Source organism: Gavia stellata, chromosome 6, assembly GCF_030936135.1.
Source record: "Gavia stellata isolate bGavSte3 chromosome 6, bGavSte3.hap2, whole genome shotgun sequence".
NCBI lineage: Eukaryota > Metazoa > Chordata > Aves > Gaviiformes > Gaviidae > Gavia > Gavia stellata.
In genome coordinates this window covers 48,069,199-48,085,583 of record NC_082599.1, presented here as the reverse complement: position 1 = coordinate 48,085,583, position 16,385 = coordinate 48,069,199, and the positions used below count along the sequence as shown (strand labels likewise).

The following is a 16,385-nucleotide window of genomic DNA, read 5'->3' as shown; positions in this document are numbered from 1 at the left end:
GCTTTTTTCCCCTCCCCTTGAGCACTTAAATGATTCAGTACCTCATTGTCAGACAATATGTGCATGACACGAATAGCACTTTTAGGAATGGCATTGTTCTTGTGATTCATAGCTTGGATTATCTTGTGAAGATGACCAAGCGGAGGAACTTGATCAGCTAGCTGAGGTTGGGCACTGAACAGGCACACAGTTGCTGTGGTAATGGTTTCTAAAGTTTCCCCCTGCAGAAAACAAAAAACCAACAGAAAATGTACCTCAGTAAAGCCTTACGTATCACCATAATAGGATCATTTCTTACTTGCTCTGCATTATAGATTTTTTTCCCTTGATGCTTTTATCATGTCACTTTGCTTTGAAATTGTTAAACCAAGAAGTTTAGAAGAATATGATCAGCTCCACCAGTGGCAGACATTCACTAGTTTCATGAACACAGATCACATAGAAGTTTCTAAGCAATATTTCCAGTATCTAGAGTAGCCAGTGTCTGGCTGCAGCCTCTGCATGGACAGTAGCACATGTGCTAACCTGCTCAGTGGAAGGACGATAGCATGGAAGTTCAGGTTGATCCCCTGAATGCCTTAACAGGTTCTGCAGTCTGTGCAGCAGCACCCACCACACTACTTGTATTCTGCATGCCTATACAAACTGCTCTTACATCTTTATTACAGAGATGCCTGTTTTATTCAATGTGCAAGTTAGTTGCCTCCCTGCAAGTCTAACCCAGAACCTGCCTGAACACTGTTTAAAATTCAGTTATTAGTAATATCATTGTTACTGACTTGAACATTGTTCTAATTCAAACTGTAACACATTAGTTCTACTGTGTTACACTAATTGTTAGGTGGCAGCCTTGTATAGGTCATGTGATTTACACCAGAGTGGGAAGTTAGTGTTGCAGAAGGACACTAGAAGCAAAAAGAGCTGAAAAATCTTTAGGCAGTGTAAAACAAGTGCCATTTTCTTAGGTTGGTCAGTCATGGAATAATTAAAGACAACTCATTTGTTAAGTCTCATCTCTACCACAAAATAAGGCTCCAAGACTCAGTGAAGCTAGTTCTGTGGTTTCAGGGACTTTAAAAGCACTGACTCATGTTCAGAGGTTGCCCAAACATATCTACATGCTTTTACGCCCAAACATATCTACATGCTTTTACGCCCAAACATATCTACATGCTTTTACGCCCAAACATATCTACATGCTTTTACAGAGAGTCAGAAAGCAGACAAAAAAAATCATTCACATTGCGAAGAAGGAGTGAGAATCAAACTTAATCAGATACTGAAAGACTAGTCGCTTAAGACTGCTAAACAAATTTAAAAAGCAGAATCAGAAGAATAATCTTACATGGGGGTTATTTTTCTCCAGTAGTTCAGTAAACTTTTCCAACAGTGCAATGAGAAATTCTCTTGGTTTCCGTAAAACCCAGGCCGGCTGGGCAATAAAAATCCTTAGAAAGACTCCCCCCACTGAAAGTTCACCTTCTGCCTCACCATACACCACAGCAAAGTCTTCAGGCAGCTGTTGAATTGTAAAGTAAAAGGAGTTATTGGCAAGGGTATTTGTGACAGCTGTAATTGTTTCTCTAACATCATGACTTTAAGTGGTAAGGGTCAATGAACTAACTGTATTCTCCAAAACAGAGCTGTGCAAGATCAACAAACACTTCATCTTGAAGAAACATGAGGTAAGAAGTGAGAGTAGAAAGAACAGCCCAGGCAGTACTACTAAGTGGACTTTTCTTTCAAAGAACACAAGTAACTGAGTCTACAACTATACTAGTGGTAAACACTAGTTCAAGAGAAGTACCAGCAACAAGGCTGATAAAACAGCCTTTCCTTCCTTTCTTGCACACTTCAGGGGAAGGTTTCCCACCGTTAACCTAGGGAAGTTTCCAGTTTACACCTGCATTACAATAGTCATCCTGCATGTGTTCAGAAGTCCTTTTAATGTCAAACTAGACCACTGCTGGGAGGAAGTCATGCCTGGCCTTTCACAGATATTGGGAAATAACTAGACAAATATCTCACCGATTGACCTGATTTGATGGAATGGATCAGGACAATAATTTTTGAGACTCAGCAGCTTATTAACGTTCCTGAACATTTATCAAGAGAAAGTTTACTACAGCTGTGTAGTAAGTGATAGGACTTTTTCCAGCAAACCAGTACTCTCCTTCGTTGCTGACTATTGGTAAATTTTAGAATGACCTGAACTATCAGAAAATTCAGAGTATTACTGGCAAAACCACTGCCAATAAAGTGTCTGATTTCAAGGTAAAAGTAGTAACAAAAGTATCAATTCAACATTAAAACAGTAATGTTAGCACAGCTGTGAGTTCCTGTTGGTACTCTAAGAGGAAAACCTGTCAGAAAGTTACATACATACATATATTATCAGCTGGCTTATAGTCTCCCTAGACAGACCCAAAGCAGAAACAGTATACTTTTACCTTCCAGTTAGTGTCAGGGTTGTCCCTCTGAAGTTTAAAGTGCCTTTAAAAAGAAAGTAAGCTTTAACAAGCAGTAAAAGAAGCAGTCATCTTCCCTCCATCATTGTGAATAGTTCCAGTTCCTAAACCCCATTTTCTCTCATTGTAACCCCCTCCCAAATCTTACAGCAGTGAGCAAATACCTGGATTGTGCACAAACCGCACTTCCATCACTGAGTTACAGGTAAAATATACAAACAGTCAACAAGTTTCTTTTCACTGAAGTCTGGCTTGCAAGAATTCTACTTTTTACAGGCAGAGCTCTGTCTGACACTTCTTCTATAGTAACTCTGGTTTACTGCCACTAAAAGTGTGTCTCAGTTAAGGAAATACTTAGTCAGTAGGTCTCCGCATACTCAAGCATCATTTCTCGAACTGTTGTTGATACTCTCTCCCTGGAGTTGTCATTCCAAATTAACTCAGGATTTTCATGAGTTCCCTCAAAGATATGAACAGCAGCTTCAGGGTTGTCCCTCATGGCATCCATGAAGACTCCAGGTAAAAATTTCATTAGTGTAATTCTAACCTAGAAAGCATGAACAGAATTGACATTTAGTATACCGTAAGTAAACTAACTGACAGAAAATAGGGAATTCCGGGAAGTCAAATTATTTGTAGTGCTGTAACGCTAACTGCTAGAACACAACACCACAAAATAAAATAGTGCTATCATTTTGAATAGCAATAGCAAGTGACAGGTCCAAAATCTAGGTATCTAATGTTAGAGTCATTACAAACAGAAACCAAACTGCTTACAGTAGTTACTGTAAATACAACTGCTTCTAGAAGTCTGCTCATGGATTAAGAGTTATCTATTTTGAAAAAGCCAGACTGCTCTTCACATGAATGTTTCAGTCACAGATGATGTTTCTTTGTTTCGTCTTCAGAGAGAGGCTGGTAGTAGCAAGATAAGAGTTCCAACAAGAGCTGTTAAGATTCTCACCTTTGGACCCACCAGCTTATCTGCAGTCATTTTGGCAAAGAGCTCTGCTGTTTGGGCTCGGACCTGTGGATGAGTTGAGTTGCAAAACATGTCTAGTAAGTAGATCAAAGCACCTGTACAAAGAGATAGGAAAACATTCAAATTTTTTTTCTGGTCACAAGTAGTATGCCTTCACCAATCCAGAGATTGTTCTAAAGGGAAGAGTAAGATTTGGCCACTGTATTTACTTTAAGTCCAGTGCTGCAGAAACATTTGCTTTCAACATAGTACTGTACCTTTTGCCATGGCCTCTTTAATTATTTTTGTGCTAGATGTCAAAGCATACAGAGTTTCAAGGACAAGTTGCCGACCTGTCAAAATAAGAACTTTGATTAGTTAATAGTCTGTATGGCACAAAGATGAACTAAACTGATCTTAACAGAAAGCTGTATCAAAACTGCAGTAAAGCTTATGACAATTGCAAGCTTAGGGATTTCTGGCTAAATTCAGTTACTTAAGGAACATCAAATAAATTGTACGTTCTAGTATGGCGTAACTTCTTAATTAGATGTTTGCTACCTAAATTCCCTAGAAGAATTACTCAATGAAATTCTATGCAATTCAAACACATTTTGAATACCTGCAATAATTCATGTTTCAGCTCACACATTTTAAGTCAACAAACAGGTTATAGAACTTTTTTTTAATCATACCCACTGAAATGCTGTTTTAACCTAAAACTCAGTAGTAAGCTCAGCCAGCTGCATTTTAATTAATTTCCGAGTTGGAAACCCTTTGCCTTGCAAGACTAAGAATTATATGGTACGTACTCGAAGGTAAGGAATGTAGAAGTGCCAGTAAGTTAGCAAGAACCATTGCCTCAGCAATGTTGTTAACACATTCTTGGTTACTTGTCACTATGTTCACTACCTGTAAAAGATCAGAAACACCACTTGATTATGTTCCAGCTGTTAAGACATTGTCCAGATGATGCAGCGTATGATGAAGTCAGTCACCCACAGCTAATATTTACAATGTTTATTCCTGCCACCAAATTGTCTTGTCACCTCAGGGAAGAAGGGAGCAAAGACACAGGCAAGAAGCTATCACTTGTTCCTCCTTGGAACACCTGGCCTGTATGAGAAATAGTGTGGCCAGTAGGAGTAGGGATGTGATCGTGCCCCTGTACTCAGCGCTGGTGAGGCCGCACCTCAAATCCTGTGTTCAGTTTTGGGCCCCTCACTACAAGAAGGACATTGAGGTGCTGGAGCTTGTCCAGAGAAGGGCAATGAAGCTGGTGAGGGGTCTGGAGCACAAGTCTGATGAGGAGCAGCTGAGGGAACTGGGGTTGTTCAGTCTGCAGAAGAGGAGGCTGAGGGGAGACCTTATTGCTCTCTACAACTACCTGAAAGGAGGTTGTAGTGAGGTGGGTGTCAGTCTCTTGTGCTAAGTAGCAAGTGATAGGACAAGAGGGAATGGCCTCAAGTTGCGCTAGGGGAGGTTTAGGCTGGATATTAGGAAAAATTTCTTTACTGAGAGAGTGGTGAAGCATTGGAACAGGCTGCCCAGGGAGGTGGTGGAGTCACCATCACTGGAGGTGTTCAAAAAACATGGAGACGTGGCACTGCGGGACATGGTTTAGTGAGCATGATGGTGTTGGGTTGATGGTTGGACTTGATCTTATAGGTCTTTTCCAACCTTAGTGATTCTGTGATGCACACTTTTTAGGTGCTAATCTAACAGTTACACAATCAGGTTTGTTTATGCTGAATATGCAGAGCATCCAGACAGGGTGGGTTGAGGTGTTTTGTTTTGTTTTTTACCTCCAGAGCCAACTGCTGCACCTGGCCAGCTCCGTGAACACGCAAAAGGGAGAATATCAACTTAAAGTGACCTATGCATTCACACTCAGAACCTGCAAGACACCAAATAAGTTATTCTCTTCCTGTTAGCCAAAGCATTCACTGAAGGCCATCCCAAGCCCCCATTTCACTATACAGTGGTGTTAAAGACTACATGCCTGTTTATAGTCTGCCACAGTAGTTACAACAGCTCCTACAGGACAGCACCTGCTATAGGATTAGAAAATTATGAAGTCCTGTTGTTAATCTAGCTTCCACAACAACATTTCAAAAGGAGAGGATAATTCCTCCCTCTAAGGCAAGTAACTGAGCTAGTTCTTGGACTACATAATTACTTGCATTGTTATAAGACAACTAAGCAAGTTCAGTTATTTTATTTATCATTAGTTATCAGTAGTTCTTGTCTTCAAATACACTTGCCCTTTTGATTCTCCCAGCTCAGAGTAGGGTTGCTATCTGCAGCAGTAACAGCTGCCTTCACAGTTATAATTGCCAAATACAGATAATCCAGTCTGAGAACAACCTAACCACCTATTATTAGAAACCATGACAGTTCTAAAAGCAACTCATGTTACTAACATATAATACAGTAGGAAAACATCCTAATCATGTGCCTCAGGCTTCTCCAGTCTGTACATTGATATCTGCTCATAAATCATTGCTGATATTAGCTACCCCACTCAAAAGCATCTTCTCCTCCTGCTTTAATAAGGCCCTGACATGTTTTTAGGTGTTTACTAGTGTGCAGTACTCAGCTCAAGAGGGTTCTTTTTGGCTTGTTTGATGCAAGGAAGTTTAAAACTCAGCTAAAATTCTTTGAAGGATTACAGAAAATTTCATCCAAGAGGTTTAAGTCTTCCTGGCAAAAGCAGGCTAGAATTAGAGTTAAAACCCAATGTTTCAGAGAATAAACTAGATAAGGCTTAAATTTCACACACACAAAAACCCATTTTAATACATCTACTGATAATGTTCTCCAAGGGAAAAAAAGTAAAAGCAAGCCTATGTGGCTTATCAACAATGTTAAAGTCTGTTAGCCAACAAAACAAGCTTCCTTCTCGCTGGAAGATAAAGACATCTGCATTTTTTAAGGTTGTCCACAAGAAAGCCTATCAGTGAAGTTCATTTTTAAGCCTACCTGGGTTGTGTTTTATCACGTTTCTCAGAGCCTCCAGGGCCATTTCAACTCTCCGTAACCGATCTCCATGTTGGTTGGACTCTACTTTCCCAGTCTGTGTTATTGCCATTAGCGTATGAAGGTACTGTGCTTGTGAGCCTATGTAATCCAAGAGGCTTGCAGCAAATGCTTTAGGAAGCTTTAAATTAGAGATGAGAGCATTTTTAGCTGTGTGATGCAATAGTATTCACACTAGAAGGAAGTGTATACAAATAACTTTTCCTACCTTTCACATATCTCTTTCTTCCAGTCAGGAAACACTTTTCTACTCTGGTCACTATAACATCTGGAGCACATTAACCCTACTTATATCTAACCATACCCTTAGAAAGCTGCCACTGCTTCAATAGCGTTCTTAAGTTGTATGTTTGTCCACATATATAGATGGACAGTAAAGCCACTAGACAGAATCACTACCTCCTAGAATTACTGAATAAACCTGACTGTCTGCAGTGCAAGCTTGTAGAGAAAAGACATTAAGCCATCTGAAGCAGCATGTCTTTGACAAACGCATTGTTCTTTTTAATTTATTCTACTCCAATAGAGAGATATCCCATAACATGCAGATCATGTTGAAGGAAATTTCCATGAGATTTCCTATTTTCTCCATTCTGTTTGCATTAACAGATAGATAAAGAAGAGGAAGTAACATTCCAAATGCTAGTTTCAACAGGAAGGTTTTAGCTACATCTCACCTCTAGTTGGAAGGTAGGGACCTCATTGTAGACTCTAACAAAAATCTCTCCCACAATAAGTTCCTTTGCATGGTCGCTGAAGACAAAGTCAGATCCATAGCTCTTGTCACAATCACCCTTTAAGCAGAGATAAGCAGCACAAGCTCAGACAGAAAATAATCTTGTAGAAAGTGCAAAGCTATAACCCGATAATGAAATAGCCAATACTTGAACATGAAACTTAAAGCTTTAGCAAAAGTCAGAAACTCAAGACTGACTGAAACATTACAAGAAATAAAGAAGCAAACTCTCAGTTTTTTTGTTTTCTTTTTAAGACTACTGAATGAAGAAACTGACTTAGGAGTAGACAATGGATACTTGTATTAACTATACCACCATACTACAAGCAGGTGTACAAAACATGAAGTTTAAAAAATAGTAGTGGGATTTAAAGGCTATCTTACTCTCTTAATCATGCTTTCTTGTTGAGATTCCAAAAACTCAAGTAATTCGGCTCTTGTCCCATTGTTCCAGATCAAGTAGGGGTTCTCTGTGTTACTGTTAAGCATCTTCAGAGTCTAAGAAATAAGGAATTTACATGATTAACACGTTTACAACTTAGTTCTTGATCATTATGCACAGTAATCGGTGTGTTTCATGGCATAAGTTAATCCAATCTCATTAACAACCAGACCAATTTCATAAGCAGGTTTAAAGTGTCAAGTTTTCCACATACTGGAAAAAACAGTACGTGTAAGTTATGTGGTACAGTACAATCTATATTTTAATTTTTCTTTATTCTGCTTTCAGCCACACTTACTTCAGGTTCTCCTATTTTTGACAGTGAGCAGCAACTATCTGCAGCATCTCTTTGTAGATTACTTCCTTGGCACCATTAAAGAGAGCCTATGCTCTCTATTATCATTATAACCTTAAGCCTTCAACAATTACCTTCACTTCTTTGCTTCCGTATTTGTTTTGCAAATATTATTCTGTAGGGTACTGTTCCTGTCCATAGTGTTTGAGGCTGAAACAGTTTCTTTTCCTTGCAGTTACTCCAACTGCAGGGAAAATAAATCGCACTGCTGTTCTCTGTATCAGGTTGGTCTAAGAGTTCAGTGTTTTACAAGTGACCAAGTAATCCTTCCATAAATCACTAGAGAAAAAGTTGTGGCCAACAGATGCTTACCTCAGTAGGACTGACTACAGCGAGTTTCCTTGCAATATAGGGTGTCAACATTCCAGCCAAGCTTTTCCTGATCGTTGGGTTTTCAGGTGTAGCTTGTTCTTCAGAGAGATATCCTCCAAGGCGACTTAAGGCCAGGAGACTGAGCTTAGCAAGGCTATTTGCTACCTCCTGAAAAATACAGACAGTTATAAAAAAAACCTAGAGCTTACTGAAGAAATATTAGAATAGCTAGAAAGAGCTGTCAAACACTTCTGCACCAGAATGAACAGAACTGGTATTCCCTATTTATCTGCATCACTAATTATGCACCGATGTCTAATAAAACACTAGGTGCTGCAGAGGAGCACAATATGGTCACTGTGTTGTAGGCTTAATAAATGCATTTAGACATGAACACTGGTAAGTAGGAAAAACTGGGGCATCAAGATGAGCTGAAAGCTACATAAGCTATTTAGTGCAATAGCTTCTGACCAGACAACGGTTCCTGCTAGCACAGTAAAATATCAGCATAATAAGCCTTTTATGACAGTGATACAAGAGTTAATAACTACAATAGACTGTTCAAAGCTCATCTCATCCAGTAGCTGAGGAAGAAATGCCATACTTAAATGGTCACCATTTAAGGAAATGGAAGTGTGAAGCCACTTATACAGCTGTGGGGCAAAGGGACAATACAGTCCTAAAGTAGACATTTCAGATAAGTTCATAGTATCACTAGACAACCCCTTCAGTTCAACCTCAAGAGAAAATTACTTTTTCTTCTGATGCACAAATGTACTTTTTTACTGTTCAGTTGCATTAAATCTATTGCATTAAATCTGTTGGAAACTACAGGTTTTGGCAGCTTTAACATTTGAACTCAAAACATGAGCTACTCTTTCAAAAAAAAACCAAAACAAAAACCAAAACCCAAACAACAGTATTTACATTACTATACAAAAATCCCCTTCCAAAACTGCTCTGTTAACATTATTGTTCATGTAATTCAATGATTCTAACAAGCATTTGAATACCCTTATTTTGTTAATATGACATGGCAAACAGCAACCATTGTTGTCTGAAAGCATGCACCTTGTTAACATTACCTGGTGATTCGAATCTTCACTTTTCTGAATACCACTCTCTTCTAGTGTATAGTCATAGTTGAAAAGGTAACCCAGTAAGTACCAGAGAACTCCAGCTTGGAACAAGTGCGTTTGTAGCCAGTAATCTAAGGCAAAGGAGCTAACACACTCCACTCCCAAAGAAGCTACTCGTGGTATGTTCTGAGGGAGGAAAAAAAAAGTTTGACTTAGTATTTGTGACCAAAGAAAGCCAACTAGTTTCCTTACCAAACAAAGGCTTAAGGCCAAAACTTGCTAATTCTAGAGTACTATCTAAGCAGCACAGACAGGAATACTGAAGTAGACAGAACAACATCTGCAGCTGAAGTTAAGTGTCTGGTAGCCAAGAAACATGGCTAATTAGTCAGCATCCTTCAAAAGGAAGAATACTTGAATAGTTATTTCATATAATTAGAAAGCAGCATTGATAAACTGGTGGAAAAACCAATTCAAGAATGTGGCAGAGATTCCCAGTTGAGCTTTTTATGGCAATACTGTGTTCTGCAGGGACTAAAGAACAGACAAGCACCTATAGTCAATTACTATAATCTGGTTTTATAGTCTTCTGTTTTCACATACCCCATAGGAAAAATTCAAGACAAACTTTCCTTCCTTAATTCAAACAAAATTCAGTATTTACATAACATGAGGTAAGTTCTAAAGAGCAAAATGGCAACAAAACTTCTTGAATACTGTTCCCAGAGTTTATGCTGATTTAGGAATCTATTTGCTTACATAAGATCTAGCTCTAGTACTTTTATCTGCTGATTTAGTGCCATAAATCAAATCGGCTAGGCATAGGTCAGCTAAAAGGCAAAAGCAGCTGAATCTTAATAGTGATTGCATTTAAAGTCTACTAAATGGATTCAAACACAAGTGTCGAGAACAAGGCAGTAAGTAGAGTTCTACATCCCATAATGATTAGCTGGTATCTTACAGAAGGGCTTGATCAGTCTTTGCAATTGTCCTGTCTCCCTTAAAAACACAAAATTCCCCTAAACATTTAACAGTTAAATACCCATTTATGCAAAGGAAGGGAGCTCTTACCTTGCCATAATACAGTAGTCTACAGAGGTCCTTAATGATGTTAGGCATTTCTGTAATCTTCTCTCTGCACTCCTCAAACTGAGCTGCTACACTGTAACACTTACTAATATAGCCACATACCTACAAAAAGCAACATTTTATTGGTTCCAAGTGGAGGGGAAATGCAGGTTTACAATCCTATTTTGTAATATATCTAATACTCTATCAATATTTTATATTGTATATACACACACTTATATTTATTATCATATATATGTACATCATATCATATACGTAGTCTTCTGAGAAGCTGATACAATCAGTTAGGTTGCAGCAACTTACCTGTACAGACATATCATCTGGTTTACTAGAACGAGTCAAGACTGCTACACAACGATTAAATGCTTCTTGCAATACCTGTGAGGATTGGATGATGCATAAGTTCAGTCACAACAAAAACTGATAAAGGCTGGCAGAAATTAAAAATGGATTTATTAGCTAGTGTTTTATGGCTGAAGGGAAACATTTGGCAAAATCTGCTGCTTGCTAAAACAGTTTGTAGGGGCAAAATTCCTTGCAAGTGTTGGTACTAGCATTTGGTGCCTTAGCGTTGATAGCATTAGCTCACATGAGCTAATATGCACAATGAAAAGCCCTTCTGCTCAAGTGACTTGTTCGCGTTTATCTATTCTTCCACATACAGAATGCAAAAGCTCTCAATAGAGTTTTGTAAAGAAGTAGAGAAACCATCATACGTAGTTTGCTTATCCACAGTTCAACAGACAAGCCTAGGTCCAGAAAAGGGTATATGCTGCAAGAGGCTTCTCCTACTGCATCCAGAAAAGAGACAGTAAGAATGGACAAGTGTCTCAACAACACCAAAAGTGATTCTCAATTGCATCTGATGTCCTACGCATTGAGGATCTAGGATTTTTAGCTGTGGAGAAGTTAAGACTAAAATGAATTTCACTAAGTTTCATTCCATTTACCTCAATTCCATTTTCTCTTCTCAGTTCTTCTGCATTTAATGCTGAACAATTGACAGTATGGAAAGCAAGTTCTGTAGCAGCAGGCAACAGAGGAGATTCTTTGGAAAACAAAAGGTCATCTGATGTTTCAATGGTAATAGTCTTTATCAGCATAGGATAGCCCGCATACTTGTAAGGTTTCAACTCTGAAAGAAAAAATTCAAAGTTTACATATATGCAGAGTCTAAGCAATTTAAACCACCTTTAAACATAATTCTCAATGGAAGATGTATCAGATATAAGGACTAGGAGTCAATGAAAGCCAACACCTGGGAAAACTGGAGCAAGACTGAGCAGTCCACACAATCTGACTCCTTGTCATCTAAGACTCTTCATGCTAGAAGCTGACAGAGCTTCATGGAAAGAACTCGTTTAAGATTGAAAAGACTTATCGCCAGCTCAGCAAGTCCCCAGCTCGGAGCCTTCCAAATGACGCTTGTCTCTCTCCAGAGAAACACAAGTATAGCTTTGTCTGTCTGTCTTAGGCCAGGATTGTCTGACAATAAGCCATAAGGACCTTTTCCAGTTTGACACAGCAATCATATCTTTTAAATAATTATATTTTACATTCCTTTTTTCTTTAGCACTGCTGAACCCTAATTTCATCTTGCAGTATGGAGCCGATTGTGAGATGACCTATCTAAATCTACACTAATATTGTCACTGCCTCCACACACCTGACAGAGCTATGACTGCATATGAGGTTCTTAGTTTACCATTATAATGTAACACTTACATAGCAAAACACTGTTGACTCTGCAAGACTTGGACATACCAGCAGCTGCCAGCCAGGGACTGTAGCTAGAGCCAAGAGTTAGGATACTCTAGCTATGCCTCTTTCCTGGTTGGCTTGTGAAAGAGGTAGTGTTGCAGCACATTCAGAGGACACTAATGCTAGTCAAAATTTCTGCAAGATTGTCTCATTTTTAATAGCCACATGAGTGTAATGTCATTTTTACCCAGAGCCTGCCATCCAGGTGACTGAATACTAACAAAGACTTTTCTGCATGGACAGAATTGTAAGTCTAAGCTATATATGGAAGAAGATTCAAATTGATTAGTATTGGTGCAGGTAGTTTCTAAAAAGCTATTCATGCTTTTCTGAATTACGTTTTACTGCAGATGAATTTCTTTCATGGAAGAAAGAGTCCTATTTTGAAGCCCTTTACCATAGCTACATAACACTGTGGCAAACCAGAAACCAGATCAACACAACACAGACTCAGGAACAGAGGAGATTAAAACTGACTGCAATGGCCACTGAAGAAGTGAACATGAAACATTTTTCTGAGACAGCATGCTTACCTTCCTTATGCCTGTTGAAGAGGATGCTTTGAGTTTTCAAGATCAAAATTATGTTTTCTGGATCTGGACCATCTATCACCTTGGCAGACTTTGTGCATAGAAACTCATATGCTTTATTAACTTTTTCAAACATATCCTGCAAATAAAGAGGAATAGTCTTAAGAGTTGCTAAGAACCCCCTAAATTATTACAAGTCTGCAGCATCAGTTTAGATGCAGGTGAAAAATAAAGCATTCCCGGTTATTAGCTACACTAGTTTTGTTGCCTTATTACACTTTGAAAAATACTCCAAATAATGTTAAGAACACTGGTTTACAGATCAGTTTTCTTTTGCCTATGGCGGAGTTCAGGAGACAAGAGACTAAAACTAAGTCAATTCCACTATGACAAAATTAGTAAGTACAGTTTAATTGATTGTAAGAATGGGCAGGGATGCAGTCTTTGAAAGGGAGCAATTAGTTTATTTTGGTCCTATGTACCTCTTTAAACCAGATGCTTTGAGATGTGGGTCTGACCTGGTTACATCAGTTTACTGTAGAAATCGTAATAACCCTTGATTGACATCAGTTAAATTACTTATCTGTAGCATTAATCTGTATTCTAGTATTCATCTAGGGCATAGCTTTTAAAAGGGAGAAAGAAAACTTAAGTGGGCATTTCAGAATCCTTCATGCACAAACCAGCTGAGTTTGTCCCCACTTTATTAACACCATAAATTTGTGTTGTACATACCCTGCCTTCTGGATTCTTGTCTGGGTGATATTTTTGTGCCAGCCTGAAATAAGCTTTCCTGATCTTGCTTTCATCATGCCTACAAGAAAACCAGTCCCATTACATTGAGTAACATCAAAAAAACCCAGGAAAACAAGCCTGGATTCTGACAACAGTACTAATAGTAACTGCAATTAAGTGAAAACTACAAAGCTCTCACTTCAATTTGACAATTCTGCTTCATCAGCTGACACTGAATGGGGGTAATCATGTGGTCACAGAATAGAAAGAAATTTTAGAAAGTATTTTAGCACCTCTTGTACTGAATATACTAACCAGAAGGTGCTCAAAGTCCCTGAATCTTCTAAATCAAGACTCCAAACGAGCTACAAGTGGTAAAAGTTAGTAGTTCATGATTTGTAGTAAGTGCAGTTCTTGAAGGATAAATACAAAGTGCTGTCAGTTCTCTCTAGAAGCTTGAAGTCAAAACCAGTAGCAAGATAGGAGCTAAAAAATTCTAAGGATATTATCACCGAGAAAAAGGACAGTATTTGGCAGGGTGAACAATGACGATTAGAGAAACCAAGTTCCATTTTGAACATACTCAAGTTCTGCCATATTCTTTGCTCAGTATGGTTGAGTCTAATGCTTGTCCTGTAAAACAGCCTAATGAATGCTCTGAAGCAGAGGTCAAAGCATTTTTCCCCAGTTTCAGTTTAACTGAACACTTTACAATTAATTATTCTCTCAAACCCTGGAGTTGGATTTCCAAGCTTTGTTTCTTTTTAGATAAAGCAATCTTCCACTGTGAAAGAAGTAGGTGCTAAACATAACTGAACTGGTACTACTAATTGGTTGCAAGTACTGAGGTAAGAAACTTCAGTTTGTTCAGTGTACGGAGTTTATGTAAATGTAGTTATACAACCTTAAATACTGAAAACAACTTACTGGCCTTGTCCTTTGGTAAGGTTAAGGACTTCATAAGCATCATCTATTGACATGGTAGGTGGCTTCTTTTCTACCTCCTTTTTCCAAGCTTCTAGTGTATCTTTCAACAGTTTAACCTAAATAATTACAGTTTATTAGCGTTTCACTTACGCTGACACCAGTACACGTCATTTTTAATAAAGTGCTTCTTTATTAATGAATCCTTATCACCCATCACACTAAGTTCAAAGACCTAATCCTTTTACCTTTAGTAATTATGGTTCCCCCTCCAGTCAGGAAGTGATTAAGACTTTGCTTCACTGTAGTGCTGTATTTTTTTCAAGATAAGAGCACCTTAAGATTAAAATGCCTCTGTAACAGTCACATTAGAACAGGGAGAATCACTTAAGTGATATGCAGTTCGCATCTTGATACTACAAAAACCGCAAAGCTGCATGAATAAGTAAAGCTGCTTAGACAGATCTAGACCATAGACTTGTACCAAAAAGATCTCACCAATTCAGTTAATGTACTGATACCAAGTTAGCTCAGTTTCTTATCCAGCATGGACAAATAAGAACCCAAAAGTGATTATTCCACTGCCCCCCCAATCACTTCAGTGTTTCAATGAACCTATCTGAAGTTTCTTGGGGACTTTATTTTGCTTTTACAGTAGTCACCACAAGGAGTGTATACTTAACATGCAGTTGCTATATGGCATGAAGACTACTCTGCTTCAAGATAAAGTGTTTAATATATTTGCTTATGAACTGAAAGTCAGGATCAATCAGTTACTTGCAATAAACCCAGCATTTGATTTCCTTAATTTCTATTACAAATCCCACTTTTAGGACTCAAAGATCAAGAATTAAATGAATCCTAAAATACTTATTACTTACTGGATCTTTAATTGGCCAGTCTGGAAATCGGAGTGTATCACAAAGATGCTTGAGGTAATAAATATTACAGAACAGCTCATTTTCCAGTTGTGGATAGTTGATAACTGGGATAGGACAGTATTGGTAGAGTGCTCTTGTATTGCTCTGAAGACGAGGGGTGAAGTCAGCAAGATGAGCAGCAATCTTCTCTATCATAAGACGCCTAAAAGTTACAAAGTTTGGTTTAACACTTGCCAAGCAGTCCTCAATCTTCAGTGACTGTACAAGTGTGTTCAATGATTTATTCTGAAAAATATTTTCCTTAATAGTTTCCCCACATTTTAGAAGTGATTCAGAATAGGATTCAGTCCTATTCTGTTATAAAACTATTTCAATGCCATGAAAATTAGTTTATTAAAAACAATGTAAAGTGACGTTTTTCCCTCCTTCAGCACCTCTTTAATTTTTGGGAGACCCTAAAAATATGCTGTAATAGTAGAGGTATATTTCCTAGATAGGTGCTGGTAATAGATGGGTACAGTAAGTATAAAGCAGTCCACATAAATAATGAAGTCTCCACTCATGAAAGGAACTGAATCAAATATGATAGAGGCAGATGTAAAGCATGTTGTCAGATGTTCAGGGAAATATTCCCCTTCCTGCTGCCAATTCTGTCCCCCGCCTTGCCCCATTATTTTTGACAGAAACAGAAGGCAATGTGGAACATTGCCCTTGCAGAAGGCAAACAGAGGGAAATAATGAAACCATGGAACCCAGGTATTTTAGGTGTTCTTTAGAAATGTCAAAGACAAGACCTCTTCAGCATGAGACGTAGTTCAGATTTATTTGTCCCTCTGTCAGAAAACAGTTACCTCATTTCATTGCTCCAAATTGCTTCTGGAGTGTCAAATTCTCCAAGGAATATTTCAGAAAATTTTTCCGGTTCATAGTTTTCTAAATAACACACCATTGCTTCAGGAAGAATATGTCCAAGTATACTTCTTTGAACTATATCTTGACCTTTTGTCTACAGAAGAGATCACATTGTCATCTCAAAGGTAATCTGAATTCAGTCTTGCTAACCAACCTGAGAT

At 38.3% G+C, this 16,385-nt stretch overlaps 1 protein-coding gene across 2 annotated transcripts in view; it reads right to left on the bottom strand.

The window, feature by feature from the left end:
* The window catches only part of DNAJC13 (DnaJ heat shock protein family (Hsp40) member C13), a 50,646-nt gene that overhangs the window by 5,952 nt on the left and 28,309 nt on the right, over window positions 1-16,385 (bottom strand). For both annotated transcript variants that reach the window (XM_059818445.1, XM_059818447.1), the window contains 21 exons: window positions 16,164-16,318; window positions 15,313-15,514; window positions 14,435-14,550; window positions 13,508-13,586; window positions 12,776-12,911; window positions 11,432-11,616; window positions 10,785-10,859; window positions 10,464-10,583; window positions 9,399-9,578; window positions 8,314-8,481; window positions 7,589-7,702; window positions 7,146-7,262; window positions 6,412-6,589; window positions 5,235-5,326; window positions 4,242-4,341; window positions 3,708-3,782; window positions 3,433-3,545; window positions 2,846-3,015; window positions 2,451-2,493; window positions 1,346-1,519; window positions 42-221 (listed from right to left, as the gene is read on the bottom strand). In XM_059818445.1, coding sequence (XP_059674428.1) covers window positions 42-221; window positions 1,346-1,519; window positions 2,451-2,493; window positions 2,846-3,015; window positions 3,433-3,545; window positions 3,708-3,782; window positions 4,242-4,341; window positions 5,235-5,326; window positions 6,412-6,589; window positions 7,146-7,262; window positions 7,589-7,702; window positions 8,314-8,481; window positions 9,399-9,578; window positions 10,464-10,583; window positions 10,785-10,859; window positions 11,432-11,616; window positions 12,776-12,911; window positions 13,508-13,586; window positions 14,435-14,550; window positions 15,313-15,514; window positions 16,164-16,318 — 2,772 coding nt within the window. The remainder of the gene's footprint in view (window positions 1-41; window positions 222-1,345; window positions 1,520-2,450; window positions 2,494-2,845; window positions 3,016-3,432; window positions 3,546-3,707; window positions 3,783-4,241; window positions 4,342-5,234; window positions 5,327-6,411; window positions 6,590-7,145; window positions 7,263-7,588; window positions 7,703-8,313; window positions 8,482-9,398; window positions 9,579-10,463; window positions 10,584-10,784; window positions 10,860-11,431; window positions 11,617-12,775; window positions 12,912-13,507; window positions 13,587-14,434; window positions 14,551-15,312; window positions 15,515-16,163; window positions 16,319-16,385) is intronic.